The sequence below is a fragment of the Nyctereutes procyonoides genome, unplaced genomic scaffold (assembly GCF_905146905.1).
Source record: "Nyctereutes procyonoides isolate TBG_1078 unplaced genomic scaffold, NYPRO_anot_genome, whole genome shotgun sequence".
NCBI lineage: Eukaryota > Metazoa > Chordata > Mammalia > Carnivora > Canidae > Nyctereutes > Nyctereutes procyonoides.
In genome coordinates this window covers 32756088-32777515 of record NW_026575131.1, presented here as the reverse complement: position 1 = coordinate 32777515, position 21428 = coordinate 32756088, and the positions used below count along the sequence as shown (strand labels likewise).

General features: G+C 36.1%; 1 protein-coding gene and 1 pseudogene across 32 annotated transcripts in view; both read left to right on the top strand.

Annotated features, from left to right (window-relative positions):
• SLMAP (sarcolemma associated protein) overlaps positions 1–21428 on the top strand; it is a 142561-nt gene that overhangs the window by 59948 nt on the left and 61185 nt on the right. For all 32 annotated transcript variants that reach the window (XM_055344201.1, XM_055344202.1, XM_055344193.1 and 29 more), the window contains exons 3-5: positions 13821–13893; positions 18350–18386; positions 20152–20214. In XM_055344201.1, the coding sequence (XP_055200176.1) occupies positions 13821–13893; positions 18350–18386; positions 20152–20214 (173 nt within the window). The remainder of the gene's footprint in view (positions 1–13820; positions 13894–18349; positions 18387–20151; positions 20215–21428) is intronic.
• LOC129521585 (rab GDP dissociation inhibitor beta-like) lies at positions 3106–4611 on the top strand (annotated as a pseudogene).

The window sequence follows — 21428 nt, the reverse complement described above, 5'->3', positions numbered from 1 at the left end:
AATGTCTTTGGTAGAAGATTTATACTCCTCTTGTCTCACTGACCACATACATACCTAACTAAGTATGGCTACAAAGAAACCTGGGAAGTTACTTACCTGACAGAAGGAATTAGGAGATCCATGATTGTTATTGGTCAGTTACGAGTTATCCAGTCCAGTTGTGTGTACATTTTTGCCCCAAACACAATTAGAGTTCTGTAGGCAGTTATTAGCACTTATCAAGATCCAAAATTTCACATCTCACAGTTTTTGAAACTCGAAGTTCTCTAGCTAAATAAATGTAGATAGTCTTCATTTTTACAATTCTAAAGCATTCTGGCTTTACCTGCTTCACTATGTGACGACCATGAAGTTCTGTGGATCAGGGATCCCTGGGTGGCGCAGTGGTTTGGCGCCTGCCTTTGGCCCAGGGCGCGATCCTAGAGACCCGGGATCGAATCCCACATCGGGCTCCCGGTGCATGGAGCCTGCTTCTCCCTCTGCCTGTGTCTCTGCCTCTCTCTCTCTCTCTCTCTCCCTGTGACTATCATAAAAAAAAAAAAAAAAAAGTTCTGTGGATCATAAACTAAATGAATAGGAACTAGAAGTATACAGTTATGTTGTCTTAGTTTTTTTTTTAATATTTTATTAAAAAATAAATAAAAAAAATAAAAGATTTTATTTATTCATGAGAGAGGCAGAGAGATAGACAGAGGGGAAAGCAGGCTTCCTGCAAGGATCCTGATGTGGGCGGGACTTGATCTGAGGACCTTGGGATCACAACCTGAGCCAAAGGCAGATGCTCAGCCACTAGATACCCAGGTGCCCCCTCTGTCTTAGTTTAATATGGGCAGTGGAACCAATTGACAAGTTTCTCCTTTTGCTTCTCTGAACATACTTTGATCTGGTGATACCCTAAGTCATCAGTATCTGACATTTTGCACAGTAGACATGGGGATGAAGATGGGTAGTTGGTGATGCTGCTACTGTGTGTGTGCTTGTACATGTACATTTACATACTTTTCACTGGTTGTTGCAACTGCAGTATTATTTTTACTGGGTTTTGATGCCTTCTTGGGGAGTTAGGTTTTGATATTTGAATTCTGGTAGGGTCAAAACTTAGGAATTTCCATTTACAACTGTAAAATAGTTTGTATTTTGATACAAACTACTCAGTACACCTTACTAAGAAAGCTCACCTTATTTATGACCATACTAAGAACAGCTGTGTTGCCACTGTAGCATCTGTTGCCACATCACACACCTCTGGTACCAAGTCATTCAGCAAACACTTACTAAGCCCCAGCTGTGAGTAACCCACAGAGAAGACAGAGAATTTGATTACATGTTTTTCCCAGGGAATGTCAGTCTTTTTGCCTTGCATTTCCCAAAGAGAATTAATAGGTGTTAATTAATAAAAGAATGAGGTTGTCAAATACACTTAGGAAATAGTTAACCAAAAGTAAATAGGACTTCTCAGAGTCCTTAATACACTAGCATATACGCCGATCTCTGGTGGGGGGGGGTGGTGATTGTTCTAGAATGCAGCTCTTTCCAGACTCCTTCCCACTCTTCTTTCCCATCTAGCTGTGAGAGATACTCTTTAGAACATGCTGTAGGAAGCTAAGAGGACAGTCCTGAAATTCAGAGTTATTATTAGTGCACCATTATTTTAGCAACATTAGATTCTTGCAGGCTTCTTTGAATATTTATCTTTTATGCCAACTTTAAGGAAATTAAAGAAAAATTCATCATTTAAAATGTTTCTTTTGGTATTTATTCTTTCAAAAAGTTGACATTCCTGGGCTCTTGGGAGACAGCTCTATCACTAGTTGAGTACTACCTGTATATGCCAGGGAAAAAGTTAGACTTTTTCCTATGTCCTATGCTAAACAGTACTATGATAAGCTTTATATCACTTGAAAAATCCTACTGAAATTATACAGCATTACCGGTTAACTCCTGGATCAAGGAAGAACTCAAAAGGGGAATTTTAAACTATGTAGAAAGGAAAGGAAAGACTTTTATACTAAAATACAGTAATCCTTTACTCAGATAAAAATTAATCATCTTAAATTCCTTCTCTACTAAAGAAGTACTATGAAGGAACTTGTCATTTAGGAGAAGTCAGAAAAAGAACAAGAAAAAGAAGTTGGGAAATAAAAAGCAGAAATTAATGAAATAAGCAAAAACATATAGAAGGGATAAGCAGACCAAATGCTGGTTTTGTAAAAATCATCCAGCCAACCAACAAACAATACAGCAGGTAATTCGTAAGTCTTGATTCCCTTATTAGGTTAAAAAAAATACTAGCAAAAATACACAAGATAAGGAATGAAAGAGACATAAACACAGATACAGGATGTACTAAAAGAATTTTGAGAAACTAGTACATGCCAACCTATGACAAGGAATGGAGCTAGAGTAAAATATTTTCCTAGCAAAATTATGCCAAGATGTAGAAAACTAGAGTAAACTGATTTCCTTAGAAGAAACTAAGAAGTTATTAAAGATTGACCAGAACCAGAGGTTCTGGTCATATTATTCACAGCTGAATAATGGTCTTATTTTTAAAAGCATGTAAATTCAATGTTATTTGAATAATCCAAACATGCATAAATGTGGAAAGCTGTCAGAATCCTTTAGAGAAGCCAACAGCATATCACTAATGCCAAATTCTCATAAAGATACAGTTCAAAGACAGAAAACTAGCACTAATTTCACTTGTGATGATAGAGGAACAATTCTGATTAAGGTATTAATAAATTAACTTCAGAAATGAAGTTAGAATAAACAACAAAGTGGGTTTTATTCCAAGATTAAAAAAAAATGATTCAGTATTGGGGAACTCTATTAACTCTGTCCACAAACTAAAAATGTTACATGAAAACCATATTACTGTATAACCAGTAGGTATTGAAAAGGTTGGATTCTTCTCTTCCCATCTGAGCTGGAGGCCAACCTCTCTTCCTTGGCAGCTCTGTTTTACTTCTAGCCCTGGCTTTCCTTTTCCATCAGACAGGCCAGAGTGCTTCCTCTTGCTTCAGGTTGGCTGTATAGCCTCTGACCCCTCCAGCCCTGTGCTTTTCTCTTTTCTTCAGGCTTAGGTCCTCCCTCTCCCCCACCATGAATGAGGAGTATGAAGTATTCCTGCTGGGCACCAGCCTGACTGAATTTATCCTGTCAGGTATAATGTCAGTGAATGGAAAGAAAGTTATTCACATGGATAGAAACCTGTATTATAGAGAAGAAGGTTCTTCTATAACACCTCTGGAAGATGTATACAAAAGATTTAGAATACCAGTGTACCACCATCATTAGTAGGGATAGGAAGAGACTGGAACGTTGACTTAATTCCTAAGTTCCTTATGGTCAGTGGTCAGCTGGTTAAGATGCTGCTTTATACAGAGGTCACTGCTATCCACTTTTCAAAGTGACTGAAGGGAGCTTTGTCTATAAGGGAGGAAAAATCTACAAGGTTCCTTCCACTAAAGCAGAAGCCCTGGCATCTAGCTTAATGAGATTGTTTGAAAAACGTTGCTTCAGAAGATCCCTAGTGTCTGTTGCCAGCTTTGATGAAAAAGATCCCTGAACTTTTGAGGACATTGATCCTAAGAAGACTGCAATTTGAGAGTTGTACAAGAAATTTGACTTGGGACAAGATGTCATAGATTTTACTGGCCATGCCCTGGCATCTTATAGAACCAATGACTATTTGGGGCACCTGGGTGGCTCAGTTGGTTAAGTGTCTGCCTTCTGCTCAGGTCATGATCCCGGGCTTCTGGGATGGAGCTCCATGTCGGGTCACCCTTTCCTTCTGATCCTCCACCCTGCTCATGCTCTAACTCATTCTCTCAAAACGAATAAATAAAAAATCTTAGGAAAAAAAATAAAAACCAATTACTGTTTAGATCAACCATGCTGTGAAACCATTAATAGGATTAAACTTTAAAGTCTCTGGCAAGATACAGCGAAAGTCCAGACCTTTATCTTTTGTATGGTCTTGGAGAACTTAGCCCTGGGATTTGCAGGTCTGTGTGCTATTTATGATGGTACCTACATGCTCAATAAACCAACTGAAGAAATCGTACAAAATGGAGGAGTGATTGTTGTGAAATCTGAAGGAGAGGTTAATCACTGTAAGCAGCTCATTTGTAATCCCAGCTATGCAAAAGACCAGGTAGAAAAAGTGAGCCAAGTGATCAGTTATCTGCATCCTCAGCCACCCCATCAAGAACATCAGTGGTACCAGCTCCTGCCAGATTATCATTCCCCAGAACCAAGTCAGTCAGAAGCCAGATAGCTATGTCTGCATGATTTCCTCCATACACAGTGTGGCAGCACAAGGAAGGTATATCGCCATAGTTAGTACAACTGTGGAGACCTTTCAAGGAGCCAGGGAAAGAAATCAGATCAGCTTTGGAGCTTTTGGAGCCAATTGAATAGAAATTTGTTAACATTAATGACCTCCTTGTACCAAAAGACTTGGAAACAGAAAGCCAGGTCTTTATTTTCTGCATATACAATGCTCCAACTCATTTTGAAACAACTTGTGATGACATCAAGGACACCTGGAAGAGGATGACGGAATCTGAGTTTGACTTAGAGGAAATGAAGCACAAATTATATTAATGGGGAAGACTAATAGCAGTACCTTTTATTATCTAATTAGGACAAACTTCTGGCAAATGATGTATACTGTATGAAATCAATATTATAAGGCCTGCTTTTGTAATCAAAACTGAGATTGCAGAGCACTGTATTAGTAAATGTTCCTTTCCCTTCTAATTTCATGTATTAACTTGTTTTCAAGTGGCTATTCAGAATTCGCAGATTACCATATTATATTCAGTTTAACCAATACTAGGTTTTTTTTCCTAGTGAAAGATCAGTTTTTAAAAAACATTGTGATACTGATTCAGAGCACTTGATAATGTATTTGTATCTTTTCATCAGTGTAGCCTTTGCAGTTGTGTGCTTCTGCTGCTCAAGAGCTGGATCAGTACAATTTGTGTGCCATCTGTCCTCTTGATGTTAAGGGAATTAGAAATTGTCCATAATCTGGGACAGAAGCCCTATGTTTTCCCTACACCTTTACATTTTGTGTTCTGTCAAGTGTTATATGTGCCCATGGAAAACAGCCACCAGTTGGAGTTATGTGGGCCTAAAATTCTAACCCAACTTCAAACCAAGTCATTTTAGAGGAAGACTGTGTGCAGTGTTTTAACCTTATACAGTTGATGAGAACAAAGGGAAAGAAACTCAATCATAGACCATGTAAAAATAGAAGCTTCTTTTGTATTCTAGATGTGACCTCTTCAATGATGCCTGTCTCAAAATGGCTCCAAATGATTTCTGTACTGCAAAATAAAGTCAAACTCTGAAAACCTAAAAAAAAAAAAAGCATTTGATCAAGTTTAGGAGTTTCCTAATAAAAATTCTAAATAAATAGAATGAATAGAAAAAAACTAAATAAAATAGAATGAATAGAAAAAAACTAAATAAAATAAGAATTTTAATTAAAATAGAATAAAAAGGGGTACCTGGGTGGCTCAGTCAGTCAGGTGTCTGACTCTTGATTTTTTTGGCTCGGGTCATGATATCAGTGTTATGAGATTGAGCCCCAAATTGGGCTCCGTGCACTCTGGGCATGGAGCCTGCTTAAGATTCTCTCCTCCTACCTCTGCTTGCACACTCACTCTCTCTCTCTCAAAAAATAAAGAAATAAAAATAGAATAAAAGTAGCACAAATGCTATACAGGTGTAAAAATGTATGAACTAAATTTACATATATCAGTAAGGATAAATCTCAAACATTCTCTCAAGCAAATTGCAGAAGGATATGCGTGGTACAATACTATTTACATAAAGCATGAATTAATGTAAAACAGTACTACATAGTGCTTTTGAATATATTTATAGTAAGAATATAAAATTAGACACTTGAAATGATAAAAAATAGTTTGTGAGGATGTATGAAAGGATTTCTTTTCGTCACTGTGCACAGAACAAATGAAGCATAATTTTAAAATTGCCCATTGTGTAGCTATTAAAAAGAATAAATTAGGATTATATGAATTGTAGAGATTTGTGTAAGATACACTGTTGAGGAAAGAATCACTATTAATAATTCCTGATTTTAAAAAGTCTCACCAATCCCTATAAATGTACATGTTCATGTATGTGTTTGAATATGATTATATGAACATAGGGGAAAAAGCATAGAAGGATGTATACTAGGTCATTACTGTGAGTCATCCTGGAGTGGGGTGGAGAGGAGAAGTAAAGGAGAAGAGGGAGCCAAATTAAAAAGGATGGGGCTAATGTGGCTGCAATTAAAAACCTTCCACTATCTGTGTCATTTATGTATTTATGTGAAATGAATATGTAAAAGGAAATTTCAAAAAATATATAATATATAAAAATATTTTGTGTGTGTGTGTGTGTATATAAAATCATGATTTTGTTAAAAAGGTCACAGGAACCTAATGTCATTGAACATATCCATTCATATTAGTGACTCTTCTACTCCATCCTCTCCAAAACAAGCTGATTTTGATGTTTGACTTTCCATATAGTGTGACTCCAGGTTGAAAACTCAAGGTACAAATAACTTGTCCTCTGGATGTAAGATATCGTTGAAAACAAATAAGATGATATTCTAATAGATTGTTTTCAAGGAAATGAGAGAGAATGCCAACCTATCAGATCCTCCTGAAATCAGCTATCTATTCCTTTGTACCCAAACCCACAAACTGCTCAGACAGAGCATGAGTTCTGGGCTACATAACATTACAGTAACTCTCTCCTGCAAAGCTTGGGGCCAGCTAGTTCTATAAACTTGGTATATAACTCCAGTCAGTTCATCCCTGAGGTCTACTTCACCAATATCTGTTCCTAGGTAACCCCCTATGAACAGGGAGCCCATTATGAGCAAGGGGCAGTGGTATCTTCCTTTTATTGTGCTCAAACTGCCCTCAATTATTTTTACTTCCCACAGTAGACCTTGTCTTTTCGCACATGCTTATTCCTTTGGCTAAAAACTTTTTTCTAGGTTGAAAAAGGTGTCTTTCCATGTCCCTGTTGCACACTGCACTCTCCTTTACATGTTTGCCTCTCTCACTAAGCTACACAAGAGCAGGCATTGTGTATGTCTTCATTGTAGAATCTCCACACTCAACTTGGCATATACTGGTTGAATAAATTTTAAAATGTCTTATGGGGCAGCCCAGGTGGCTCAGTGGTTTAGCTCTGCCTTCAGCCCAGGACATGATCCTGGAGACCTGGGATCAAGTCCCACGTCAGGCTCCCTGCTTGGAGCCTGCTTCTTCCTCTGCCTGTGTCTCTGCCTCTCTCTCTCTGTCTCTCTGTCTCTTTCTGTGTTTCTCATGAATAAATAAAATCTTAAAAAGTGTAGCTATCTTCTATCATCATAAAAATGTTAAAAAAATAAAAGACATCAAACTTGGGTAACCTGGTGGCTCAGTGGTTGAGTGTTTGCCTTTGGCTTAAGCCATGATCCTGAGGTCTCTTTCTTTGCTCATGCCATTCTCTCTCAGCCTTTCCTTCCATTTCCAGCTTTTGAAGTCTTATTCTTTTTTTTTAACCCTTTTTATAAATCCTCCCCTGCCTTTGTTCCAAATTTCCACAGTATTTTATACCTCTTGTAGCATTTGTGAAAAATTTCCCCTTTTGTTGTTATGTTAGCTGTTTCTTGTTCTCTCTACAAAATATATTGAAATCTCAAGACAAGGACCTAGTCATAATCATTTTGATTTTCCCCATCTTTACCATCCTACTGCTTCATAGCCAGCAGATTCTCAGTGACTATTTAGCAAACAGCTAAAACTAAAGAACCACTACTCCTTGTGCATAAATAGAAAAATAACCTAAGAAGAAGTATTGCTCCATTGTATGCTAGAGAAATAAAGTAGCAAATGAATTCACATACCTAGAGAAAGGTCTCCCACCAAATAAATAGTTAGAAACAGGATTCCTGGGAGAAATAGCTAACTCTGAGTCTAAGCAGGAAATGTACAGGTTGAGCATAGAAGATTTTGTCATATAGGGGATCTCTGGGTGGCTCAGCGGTTTAGCGCCTGCCTTTGGCTCAGGGCACAATCCTGGAGTCCCGGGATTGAGTCCCGCATCGGGCTCCCTGCAGGGAGCCTGCTTCTCTCACTCTGCCTGTGTCTCTGCCTCTCTATGTATCTCAAAAATAAATAAATAAAATCTTAAAAAAGATTTTGTCATATATAAAACAATGAAACTGAGACTCCTAGGAATTTTCTGTCAGAAAATTCAATTAACATGAAGTTCTAATTGATCAAAGATGGGACAGTTTGAGGATCAAATAATAACAGCAGTGGATTGAAATATATCAAATGTGCTTAAATCCATGAACTTAAATGATACTAAAAAGAAAACAAAAAGATTTGATCACCCTTAGAAAAACATAGGTAAACCATCCTGAAAACAAGTAAATAAAGAGCAAGAATAAGCATTTATGCTACCTTTCCTGGAGAGAATTATTCCTGACATAAACAAGGAGTTGATGAGGGAAAGCTTTTTCTGTTTTTTTTCTTTTTTCTTTTTTTTTTTTTTTTTTTTTTGCTGAGGAGTGAAAGCTTTTGATTACTGATCTCTAGCTCATAAATGAAGACAGAATGATAGAATATCAGTACAAAAACACTTTTTAGAATTAAAATATCACTTTTTTTTTAAGATTTTATTTATTTCTTCATGAGAGACACACACACACAGAGACACAGGCAGAGGGTGAAAGAAGCAGGCTTCCCCACAGGGAGCCTAATGTGGGACTCATCTGGACCTGGGATCATGCCCTGAGCTGAAGGTAGATGCTCAACTGCTGAGCCACCTAGATGTCCCAAAATGTTGTCTTTTTGGCTAGCTTTCCTGCCTTGTTTCTAACTGAAAAAAAAAAGAAAAAAAAAAAAAGATCTTTGAGGGACACCTGGATGGTTTAGTTAGGCATTTAACTCTTGATCTCAGCTCAGGTCTTGATCTCAGGGTCCTGATTTCAAGCCCCACAATGGGCTTCTCGCTAGGTGAGGAGCCTACTTAAAATCAGGACTCCTGGGTGGCTCCATTGGTTAAGCATCCGCCTTCAGCTCACATCTTGATCTCAGGGTCCTGGGATTAAGCCACTTGTTGGGCTCCCTGCTCAGTGGAAAGTCTGTTTCTCCCTTTGCTTCTCCCTCTGCCTCTCCCCTTACTCGCTTGCTTTTCTTTTACTTTCTCTCTCGCTTGCTTCTCTCTCGGGAAAAAAAAAAAACTTAAAAAATAATTTTAAAAATCTTTGAATTGGAAGCTTTATGAAGTGAAAATTTCAAGGTTGAAAGTTTGGTAACTTTTTAACCTTAGATTGTAGTCAAAAGACAAGCAAATAATTCCTCAGTTTGGAAATGTTAATGCCTCTCATTTAGATCTTGGTTTTTTTAGATGTTTCTTATGTTTTTATCATCTTACTCATTGTACTTCTATTACTGCCAGTCATTTCAAGGGATCCTTCAAACTACTCAAATATAAAGTACTGTTGACCTTTCCACTCAATGCAGGAACAGAGATAGAGCCATACTACAACATACCCCAGAAGTTTCAGTCTTCCAATTCAGGGCCTTACATAGCTTTTAAGCTCATCACAGTGAACATGGGTCTTTTAAGTAATGCCTGTGTGAAGAGGCAATAGTAAAGGCTGACTTCATACCATAAAGTAAATATATTAATTCAAAAGCAAAAACAATAACCTGTATGAGGTAATAGAGGAAAAAACCCACAAATGACAGCTTAGGTAGTCTTCATTTTGATTTTTAATAAAATCTCATAAGTACAAGTAATTGCAGATTTTTATGCATAGATGCCTTGTTTTTTTGAGTCAGACACACTTCTTGTTTTAACATTTTTGAAATTTGCATGTAGCTTACAATGCATATATGCAGTTTTACTTGCTGTCAGAAAGTAGATCATTCCTATGAAACTTTTTTTTTTTTTAACGTAGGTTTTATGCCCAACATGGAGCCTAGTACCGGGGCTTCAACTCACAACTGTGAGATCGAGACCTGAACTGAGATCAAGAGTCTGATGCTCAACTGACTAAGCCACCCAGGCATCTCCTATGAAACCTTTAAAAATTGGTGTAAAGGGAAGAAGCAATTACATTAACTTATATGGAAAAACTTTTTAGCATTCTCAGACCCAAAGTGTCATCTCTCTTAGGCTTTTCTGATACCTGAGGGACATAATTTTGCTAATGGATGCACAAAATAAATCAAGATAAAGCAGAGATGTTCACAGACACAGTTCAAAACTATGGCTGCTGGATGCTGAGGTGCTGAGTATACTTTGTGGGGGAGGAGCTTGCCAGGGCTCCTCTCAATGCCTTGTAACAACAGCTCACTGCAAAATGCTTGCTGAATGCTATTTGCACTTTACCTTTTTTTTCACAATAAGCAAAAATCCTCTTTGGATTTCTTTTGGTTGGGAAAACAGGTACTGATGTAGGTCTTTCATAAAAGTAAAGGGATATAATACAAACTTTTAAAAAGCAGAGAGTGGAGCACCAACTGGGTAGCTCAGTTGGTTAAATCTCTAACCCTTGATTTAGGCTGAGGTCATGATCTCAGGGTCTTGAGATGGAACCCCATGTCCAGCACTGTGTGTGGAGCCTGCTTAAGATTCTCTCTCTCCTTCTCCTTCTGCCCCTCCCTCCTCTTCATGCGCTCCCTCTCCCTCCCTCTCTCGCTCTCTCTTAAAAAAAAAAAAAGTCGAAGGGTACCTGTATTTAATGTGGCAGTGATCCTGCAGCCTTCTTACCCTGCCTGAGAAACTTTTAAATTGTGTGTTTTACAATCATTTTGTCTCTGAATCTTGGAAATATGGTGAATAATGTTTCTGGGAAAATTTTGAGAGCAAAATTTGTTTAAAAAGTGATTAATAAAATATTTGAGAGCAGTACTTTCTAAAGTATTTTTTTCATAATACTGTATATATCATGTATATAATACTGTCATATCAGTTCCTGTGTAAGTGTTCTGAAAACGGGACAGAGATGCTCAATGGTCAAATAAGTTTGGAAGTGCATCTTACTTTTAGAGCCTCATGATGGATAAAAAGCCCATTGAGCTCTGAAAAAGACTGGTATAAAAAAAATAAAAACTCTTCAATATATTTTAACCAAGTATTTCCCAAACTTTTCTGACCTTCATATCTGTTTTTGTTAACACCCACTAGCACTCCATTTTGGGAAATACTGTTATATAGAGTTGATTAATGTAAGTATTAGAACAAAACATTTTTATCAGGTAGTTTTAAATACTCGCCTGTTGCAAATTAAAAAGACAACTAATAATTCTATGCATATGTATGTATCTGCTTGTCACAGGAACCTTTTCAAAAGCAGGGCTGGCTAGACTAGATTGTCCACTTAGTCAGACGTGATCTTTAACTGCCTTCAGTAGTACAGCAACCCCATGCTGCCCTGTCAGTATTACCCCTCGATTCATTTCACAGATTTGTACATCATTTCACTTGCTAGACTTTGGGGTGATATATCTGAGCAATGGAAATTCTGATGTAATAATATATCACAGCTTGTCAGTTCTGGCACTGCAATTTTATTCTGTAACTCAATGCATGTAATTTTTTAGACTCTATTATCAATTTAAATACATTGGTCAAGTATCAATATTGCTGGATTTTGTTATACTCTTCTCTTGTATTTATTATAGCCTGTAAAGAGTAGATCTCTGGCGGAGTCATAGAGCTGGGAAAATCTGTCCCTTCCCTATATTCTACTAGGGGAAAGGAGGGAGTTAAGTAGTTCTTACAAGTGTAGGTGAACTCTGCTGCCCTCAAAGTAAGAGATGTCTTCACCCTGGGTTATGGAAGCTGTAAAATATTAACCGACCATGTTATTTGGCATATTCAGTAATCATTCATTAAATGCCTACTTTGTGCCAGATAACTCTGCCAAGTATGGGATTTAAAAAGTGAAAAGCAACCAATCTTTGCCCCTCTTACAGAGTCTGCTCTAACTGGTGAGACAGTGGTTGCGTAAATGACAAATATTCACAGTGCACTGTGCTTACTATTATAAGAAGTAGATATAGGAGACTCTGGAGACCCCTAAATCAGATAATGAGTTCCATGAAGTAAGTAGAAAGTCTGAGCCTAGGGGATAAGTAGCCTTTGGTCATGCAGGCAAGAGGATAAAATGATATCACTGACAGAACAGCTTGTAAAATGAATAGAGTTGTGAAAAAAGGATTTTGGAAATGCAAGTAGCTTGGTCTTGCATAGGGTATTTATGGTAGCAGGATGGAGGATGAGGCCTGAAGGGAAGGAAGGAGCCCAGGTGGTTCATGGCTGTAATTGCTGTGGATGGTTCTTGATCTGTGTTAGCACTTTTCAAATAATAAGTTTTGAAAATTGAGTAAATTGCACTAAGATTCTTAAGTTTACTGTATATTTCCAGATGACAGAATAATCATATTACTTCATGTTTATAATATTGTTTTGATGGTTTATAGGCCTGATCACTTAATAAGTTACTCTTACATAAATGCATTAGCTCTATTTTTTTTTAAGATTTTATTTATTTTTTATTTGAGAGAGAGAGAGCACAAGCAGGGGGAGGGATAGAAGGAGAGAAAGAAGCAGACTCCTCACCAAGCATGGAGCCCAACTCAGAGTTTGATCCCAGGACTCTGCAATCATGACATGAGCCAAAGTCAGATGCTTAACCAACTGAGCCACCCAAGCATCCGAGCATTAGCTTTATTCTTAATCAGCTTTATTGAGATATAATTTATGTGCAACACCAGTTTTATACAGTGGGTACAACTTACTGAGTTTTGACAAATGTATATGGTCATATAACCACTCCTTTTCTAATTATGAGACAGTATATTTTCAGCACCCTGCATTAGCTTTTAATTGGTAAATTAAATAAATTAACTCTTTGAATCCTAACCCCAGAATATATAATCTTGGAAGAATAGAGAAATAAAAAGCCATCAACCTTAAAACAGCAAAAAAATATTTTCTTATAAAGCCCAATCACAAAGAGAAGCTACTTACTGCCTTTGGGGGGTTTTGTCTCTTGAAATCATCAGAAGGAAAAGGAGGAAGTAAGAAGCAACAGTAAGAAGTTGTCTACAAAATGACTGGTGTAATGTTATATAAAAATTTTAGGGGGTGGAGGAAGAAAAAGCACCAAAACCACAATTTTAAATACTGAACTGGAAATCTCAGACTTTAATAAACAGAGTACCAGAAGCAGCTTCACTTGTCTGAGGTCTTGGTTTTCTCACTCATCAAATGGGAGAATTGAATGGCATATTTCAAGCTCTATTATGCAGAACTTACAAGTTTTGTTAAGCATGGATAGGAGTTACAGATTGAGGAGGACAGGAGAATTAGGAATTAGGGCTAACTATTAAATTGGGGAATAGTTGGAGTTAGGTTTTGATGCCAGAATATAGGGGAAAAAGTGCATTTCCTCTCCTCAATTGTATTTACATAAATTCAACTGACCTTCTTTTATGGACTGCTACAGCATTGGAGGTTAGGGCACTTTTCAAAAACAATTCTATCTATAATTCTGCCTTGCAGCTGTGATTCAGTATAAACAGGGATGACTTTCTCCAGGGGAGTGAATACTGCCATTAAACCACCAGATTAAAAAACAAAAAACAAACAAAAAAACCACCAGATTTTTTTCCTGGAAGTTATTTAGGAATAAAATGTTTGGATATGAGAGAGATGAAGGTTTGTATTTTTAAACAATTATTTAATCCATCTTATTTGTTTATTTTAACCAGTTACCCATGGATGTATTGTTTCCACAATAAAACTTTTTCTACCAGATGGTATGGAAGCCCGGCTCCGCTCAGAGTGAGTATAATTTAGTGCTATGAAGTTTTTATATTAATTACCTTGGTTAATAATATTTGAGATGATGGTATACAGTTAACACTTCAGGATTATTCTAATAATGGTAGAACATTAATGAGTATTTTAGAATATATTTCATTTTAATTGTTTTTTTCACATTACCTACAATGTTACTAATGTTTTTCACATTACCTACATTACTACAATTCTAGTAAATAATAATATATAATGACGCACAGATTATTTTGTTTCCAAATTTAACTTTACAATTTATATTTTGATGGATTATTAGTTGTATTTCAAAATATTTAGGATATGTAAGTTACTGATGAGTGGTAACTGTATTCATTAGTGGTGAGAACTGTATTTTGATCTGTATTTAATATAGGACTTCTTAAACTGTGATTTCCTCTGAAGTTAATGCCAGTGTCATGATCTTTTAGGACATTGAGGGTGTTGATATAGTCAGTAACCAAATAGGTGGGAGTTTTGGAGGGATTTTCCAAGGCTGTATTTTTTTCCCCCCTCAAGTGGTGGGAAGATCATTCAGATGAGGACAAACTTGAAAGGGAAGAGTTACTCATAAAATGTAAATGTTAAAACCTAAACATAAGTATATTTTAATCTTGTGCTTTTCATAGGTTATCATTATATAGTAATTATTAAACGTAAGCATTTTTTATCTGGGGAGAAGACTGTGTATATGCAAGAAACTTGTTTTACACCCAACATAATATTTTTTATCCTTCAGAAGCAAAGACAAAGATTTGAAGGTAGGAGGTTAAGATAAGCAGTAAGTTTAAGGCAAAATAGAGTCGTGAGTAGGAGAGAGAATGAAAAAGAAAGCAGAGGCTCTTCTATTACTTTGGTAGTCTGTGCTTTCATTAGAACTACTATATATTTTGCTTCAGTTAGAAGCTACCAATATTTTTTAGCTTTAAGGATACCTGGAGCAAAGCAAAAAATTTTAAACATTTAAATGTAAAATCTGTTTCCTATTCTATATTATAGTTATTAAAAATACAGTTAACTTTGGGAACTTTAATGTGACTCTTTTTATGAGTCAAGGGTTAAGTTTTTAAAAATAAGAGTAACTATTAATCAACTAATGATGTGTGGCTTCTAAAGACCTTGATGTTTTTGTGTGATAATGAGAATTTTTCTTTCATGGAGTTAAAAGCTTTGAGCAATTTATTATTATAAATGATCATCTGTCATCTCAGGTTCCATCTAGGAGGGCATGTCAATTTTTCAAAGTCTGTGTTAGTGAATTGTGTCCCTATCCTTCTTGTTTCCCCAGTGCTTTTCATCTTCCCCCTGTTTCCTTCTCATTGTTTGGTTTTTCTTATGTGGTTAAATATTACTATCATTTAAAATTTTGCTGCCAGCTTCATTGTACATAGTTTGGCTGACTTTCTGGAGAAGATGAATTTTGGACAGGCAGTTCTCTGGAGCTGTAGGAAGATTACAATGGTCTTCAGAGGCAGATAGTCTCATTCAAAGCCCAACTCCACCTATTCTGTGACTTGATGAGGCCTCCCTTTTCTCATTTGAAAAATGAAGATAACAATAGTACTTATTGAGCAGGAATTTTATGAGGAAGACTAAGCAAGGTTATGCACTTAAAGAGTTTTGTGTAGTACCTGGCATATATTAAGCACACAATGATCATTGGCTGTTTCTGTAATCTTTTTTAGCCATCAAGATACTTTTGGGTATGCCAGAATGCTTAGTTTAAGGTATATTATATACATAGCATTTGATGCTTTTAAGATTCTCACTAGCTAGTTCTCAAAAAGTTGATTCTTTTTTCTTCCTTGTTTTTGATTACATTGCACAAATAATTTTTTTTTAAGTTAACACTATACCCAACATGGGGCTCAAATTCATGACTCTGAGATCAAGAGTCATATGCTCTACTGACTGGGCCAGCCAGGCATTCCTGCACAAATAATTTTTAAATGATAACAAACGGAGAAAAATTGCCTGAAACCCTACCATCCCAGTACTGATGGTTTTCCCTTTCTGCACTGCCTTTTTGCATATGAACATAGTTCATATACAAAATATGTATATTTTGTATACAAAATATTCGATATATATAAATCAACCAAATACAATTCAATATACAATTCAAATACAATATAATTCAAACAAAATACACCTATATCCAGAATAGTTTCTGTAAAATACACACACACACACACACACATATATATATATTACTCATGGAATAGTTTAGCTGAATTTTTAGCCTTTTGTTAACCAGTTTTTCACAAGACCAGAAAACTTTGTACTTCAGTCACTAAGAAAACTGGATTAAAAAAAAAAAAAACGGAATACTATTTGCTTCGATTTAGATTATCTTAAGTTCATTTGCCTGTCTGTACATATCTACAGAGAAAAAGATACATACCCCAGATGGTTATCTCTAGGTGCTTGCATTAGGTAATTCTTACTTATTTCCTCATACTTTACACATTTTCCATAATCAGTATTTCTTAATTTTGTAGTCAAGAAAAAGAAAGTTACGTTTAAAATGTCTATTCCATGTTTATGGGTAGAGAGAAAAACTCAATTTGGCATAATTTTTTAAAACCTTCATTAGGCACCAGCTTTGCTAGGGCCTTTTGATAGATTCTGGGGATCCAGAGGTGATTGGTACCTGAAAACACATATGTGAAATCGAAGAAGTGAAGGGTTATATAATCTCAGTTGGGAGTCTGTACAGGATCGTGTGTGCTCAAAAGGGAGGATATGCTGGTACTTAGTATTCCATTTTACTTAGCATTTTAGTGTATTTGTGATTAATTGAAGCATTTCTTAGGATGTTTGTGGTTACTACAGTGGGATCAGAATTGTCATTTCTATTTTTAATTCGTGGAAGATAGTTTCTCATTAGTTTACACATGATTAACCAGTTGAATCTAGGAACTCCAGTCAGCCTTTAGGCTCACTATCACCAGAGTAGCACCTAGGATATGAAGTGGTTAGCAACTCGTAGGGGATGTGGGTGGGCAGCCTTGCTTTGTGTTCTCTACTCACCCCAACACACACACAGTATCTTACCAAGCATTGTAAGATAGGAACCCCAGCTTCCCTAGCTGCTGAGTTCTCATTGAGAGTGGTAGTAGGGTTAAGTGATAGAGTGTTTTAGGTAATGTTCAAAGCTCTTAATTATATTAACATGTTTAATGCTTACAGTTACCGCATGGGGTTGTTTTTACGATTATCCCCATTTTATGGATGAGGAAGTTGAGACCTATAGTGCTTTAGGTAACTTGCCCAAGATTACACAGCTGGTAAATAGAGCCAGATACACAGCCGGTAAATAGAGCCAGAATCTGGGCCCAGTCAGTATGACATCTGAGCCTACATGCTTAGCTGCTATACTATACTGCCTGTCTGTCAGTAGTACTTTATAAGGCCCAAAAGGCAATTAGTATCAATTATACTATCTGTCTAATGCTTAGTTTTAAAGAACTATACCAAGTTTATTTTTTTTATTTTTTATTTTATTTTTTTTTAAAGATTTTATTTATTTATTCATGAAAGACAGAGAGAGAGAAAGAGGCAGAGACACAGGCAGAGGGAGAAGCAGACTCCATGCAGGGAGCCCGACATGGGACTTGATCCCAGGTCTCCAGGATCACACCCTGGGCTGAAGGAGGCACTAAACCACTGAGCCACCGGGGCTGCCCTATACCAAGTTTGGATTCATACCTACATCTAAGCTTTCTGGTTGCTAGTGTGAGGTGGCTTTTAGTTAGCTAAAGTTGTTCTCTGCTAGAACAAGTTTCCAAATTATCGCTTTCTTTCTAGTAGAACTTTGGTTTTTAAGACTTTGTGTATAGGAATATTTAATTTTAAAAGAACATAATGTACACATTCCAAAATTAAAAATGGATAATTTAAGGAGTACTTCTTTCCTATATAGAAGTTCGATAGTCATGGCATTCACCAGAGCCCTCATTAAATAGTGGATCCTCAAGGGCATTTAATACACTTTGATTTTTGAATTTGCGTTTAGAAATATATTATGTGGGGACATTTGGGGCAGCCCAGGTGGCTCAGTGTTTTTTAGCGCCTGCCTTCAGCCCAGGGCGTGATCCTGGAGTCCCGGGATTGGATCCTGCGTCGGGCTTCCTGCGTGGAGCCTGCTCCTCCCTCTGCCTGTGTCTCTGCCTCTCTCTCTCTCTCTGTCTCTCAAGAATAAATAAATAAAATCTAAAAAAAAAAGAAAAGAAAACAAATATGTGTAAAAGATAGATTTATATATTTATTACCTTGTTTTCTAAGAATTCTGTGTATTTATGAAGGATTGAAAGTAATTCACATTCTTTTAATTATATGAAAGCAAGTATATCAACTTGGGGTTTAAGATATTCTGGTACTGTCATACTATTTCCGCTGTTGTCAGGAAATTAGATAAAAAATTCTAAATTTTACTTTTCAGTGTCATCCATGCTCCATTACCAAGTCCTGTTGACAAAGTAAGCTACTAATGATTATTTTTTCTAAACTAACTATATGACTTTGGAAAGTGTTTTTGTTTGTTTTTAATATGCTTTGATTAGAAACTTATTTTTCTTCTGTAACAAATTATATATAGTGTGTATAGGTATTTGGTTATTGCAGTCTTCTGATCTGGAGAAGTTAGGTTGTTTGTTTCTTAGGAAAAAGCCTTTGTTATCTCAAGTAAATGGCTGATTATATAGAGTAGGAGTACTTGTTTTATGCCAAAGCAGAAATACGCAGTGTTAGTTACTACTTTTTATTCTGGAATACAGTTCTGTCTAGGTGTATTTATTAAACTTCTCTGCCCAAATAGTTCACCCAACATATACCAACATATAAAAATAGCAGAAATATGGGTTTATGGAAATTGCTCTTTTTTGTCCTTGAAAATCAGTTTTAACCTGATTTGGTCAGAAATTTTGCAATAATTACTTGTTAGCATTTTTCCTTTTATTAAGAATTAATGTTAAAATAAACCGTAGATATCATTGCTAAATAGCAAAAAAAAATACATCTATATCTTTTGACATTAATGTGCATATTTTTTCTTAGTGTACTAACTAAACTATTGAAAAAAAATTTTACATTTTTGTATTCCTTTTGGATAAAGACTGAAAGCTTGCCTAAAACTGAAGTTCTCTGCTAGATTCCTTTTTCAGAAGTAAAATTGGTTAATCATCAACCTCAATAATACCAAGAATTATTTCAGAAATAAATAATGTCCTTGACAATTTAAGACTAACTTTTAAAAATAATGCCACTTCTCTGAATTCTAGTTAGCATATTAATAAAAATATACTTTCTGAACTTAATCAGGAATGATGCTATTAACATCATTAAGTTAATACATAAGGCTTGGTAGTATTGAGGATATGGGTAAATGTTACAGCAATCTAATGGTATCATCTTTTGGGGAGGTGGTGAACAATGCCATGGTTCTATTTTTCACACTTGGAAAGAACCCTTTATTGAAGGAATTTCTTCTAATACTCTCAAGTTCTAAGTATTTTTTTCTGTGGTTTGTAATTAAAACATCATTATTTCCCATATTATTCTTTTTTTTGAACTTAATTGTATCTTCTCTCTCTCTTTCTTTTTTCTTTCTTTCCTTTCCCTCCCTTCCTTCCTTCCTTCCTTCCTTCCTTCCTTCCTTCCTTCCTTCCTCCTTTCCTTTTTCCTTTTTCCTTTTTCCTTTTTCCTTTTTCCTTTCCTTTCCTTCCAGCAAACCTATTTTCATTGCCTCTGGCCATTGTACAAAGTGTTCCATTTCATGTCCTATCTCTCCCGACACCTCCACATACAACTCCCATTTTGAAGATGGCTACTTCTAAATAGATTGTGACTTGTTGACTATTTAACAATGAATTTTAAAGGGGAAAAGTGTATATCTCTTGATTTAGAAGGTATTATTTCTGAATTAAGAAAGCGCTGTATTGCTTTTGTGCTGTCTTCGTGATTTGGTTTATCAAGGAATGTTTTTATGAGTAGTACTTGTTCCACAACCCTGCTTATAAATCTCAGACTGGTCAGCAAAAAATAATACCATTTACAAATTCTAGATGTGAGAAATATTTTGAAAATGAAAGGAACTAATTGAGCTAAAAAATCATTTTTATTTTGTATATTTCAGTAAATAGACATTTCAGGGACTTGGTTTGGCTTTAATGTCTTTTAAAACTGTTTTGTGTGGAAAAAAAATTGTTTTGTGTGACTATTGGTACTTGTGTCATTTGTTTCTAGGTTGCTGCTAACACTCCAAGTATGTACTCTCAGGAACTATTCCAGCTTTCTCAGTATCTACAGGTAAAAGTAAATCTTGAAAATTCTTAGTTTTTAAAAGTAGAATTAAACAACTTAGATTTGATTTTACTAGTTCACAGATATAGACTAAAGAAATATTAACTAGGGGATCCCTGGGTGGCGCAGCGGTTTGGCGCCTGCCTTTGGCCCAGGGCGCGGTCCTGGAGACCCGGGATCGAGTCCCACATCGGGCTCCCGGTGCATGGAGCCTGCTTCTCCCTCTGCCTGTGTCTCTGCCTCTCTCTCTCTCTCACTGTGTGCCTATCATAAATAAATAAATAATTAATTAATTAAAAAAAAAAGAAATATTAACTGGATACAAGTACAGAAGAAATATCCTTCAAAGTTTAAAAAAAGATTAAAACTAGGTCTTGTGAAGAAAGGATAAAAAGGATCAGGATTATTAAGTCTAGAAAAGATAGGATTCTATACAATAGAAGTTTTTTTTTTTCCACTCAAATATGAGGAAATTTCAAAATAGTTCTTTATTTATAGATGACTTTTAAATAAAATTAAACCTGGAGAGATTTTGGTTGCTTTGTATAATATTAATAGCAAGTAATTATATAGCACTTATTTTATGCCAGACTCTAGTCTAGTCCTTTATCTCTATTCATTTCATCTTCAGAACAATCCTGTAAGGTACATATCTGGTAGAGGTAGGATTTGAACCAGATAGTCAAACCTCAGTCACTGTGCTGTGCTGCTGGACCTATAGAAAGATATCTTGGTAAGGCAGATTCATAGACGAAGTTAATACCATATTTAAAGAACCATAGAAATCTCCAAAAAGAAAATAAGTGGGTTTTTTGTTCGTTTTCTCTTGATTTTGGGAGATTTGGGTTGGATAATGGTTATTATTCTGGTGAGGAACCATGGTGAAGAAAAACCCTAGATCAGGAATTTAGAGATTAAACTTTTTATCTTCGCTCTGCTAGTGAGTTCTGTAACTTTGGGTAATCATTTTCTATGTAGGTCTTCAGTTGCTTTTTAAGAATGTTAGAACCAAACCAGTGATCCTGGTTCCTTCGTTCTTTTATAGGAATCAATCCCTAAGAGCAGTTCCCCCTCAGTTAAGAATGTGCAAGTTTGAAAATTGTCAGAGCATTAATCACCTTACCCTAATGGTGCATAGAAAAGCCATTTTACATAATTGCAGTTTAGTACAATGTCTAATAGACTCTAGCAAGAATTCCCTGGACTTGGTCTAGGGACCA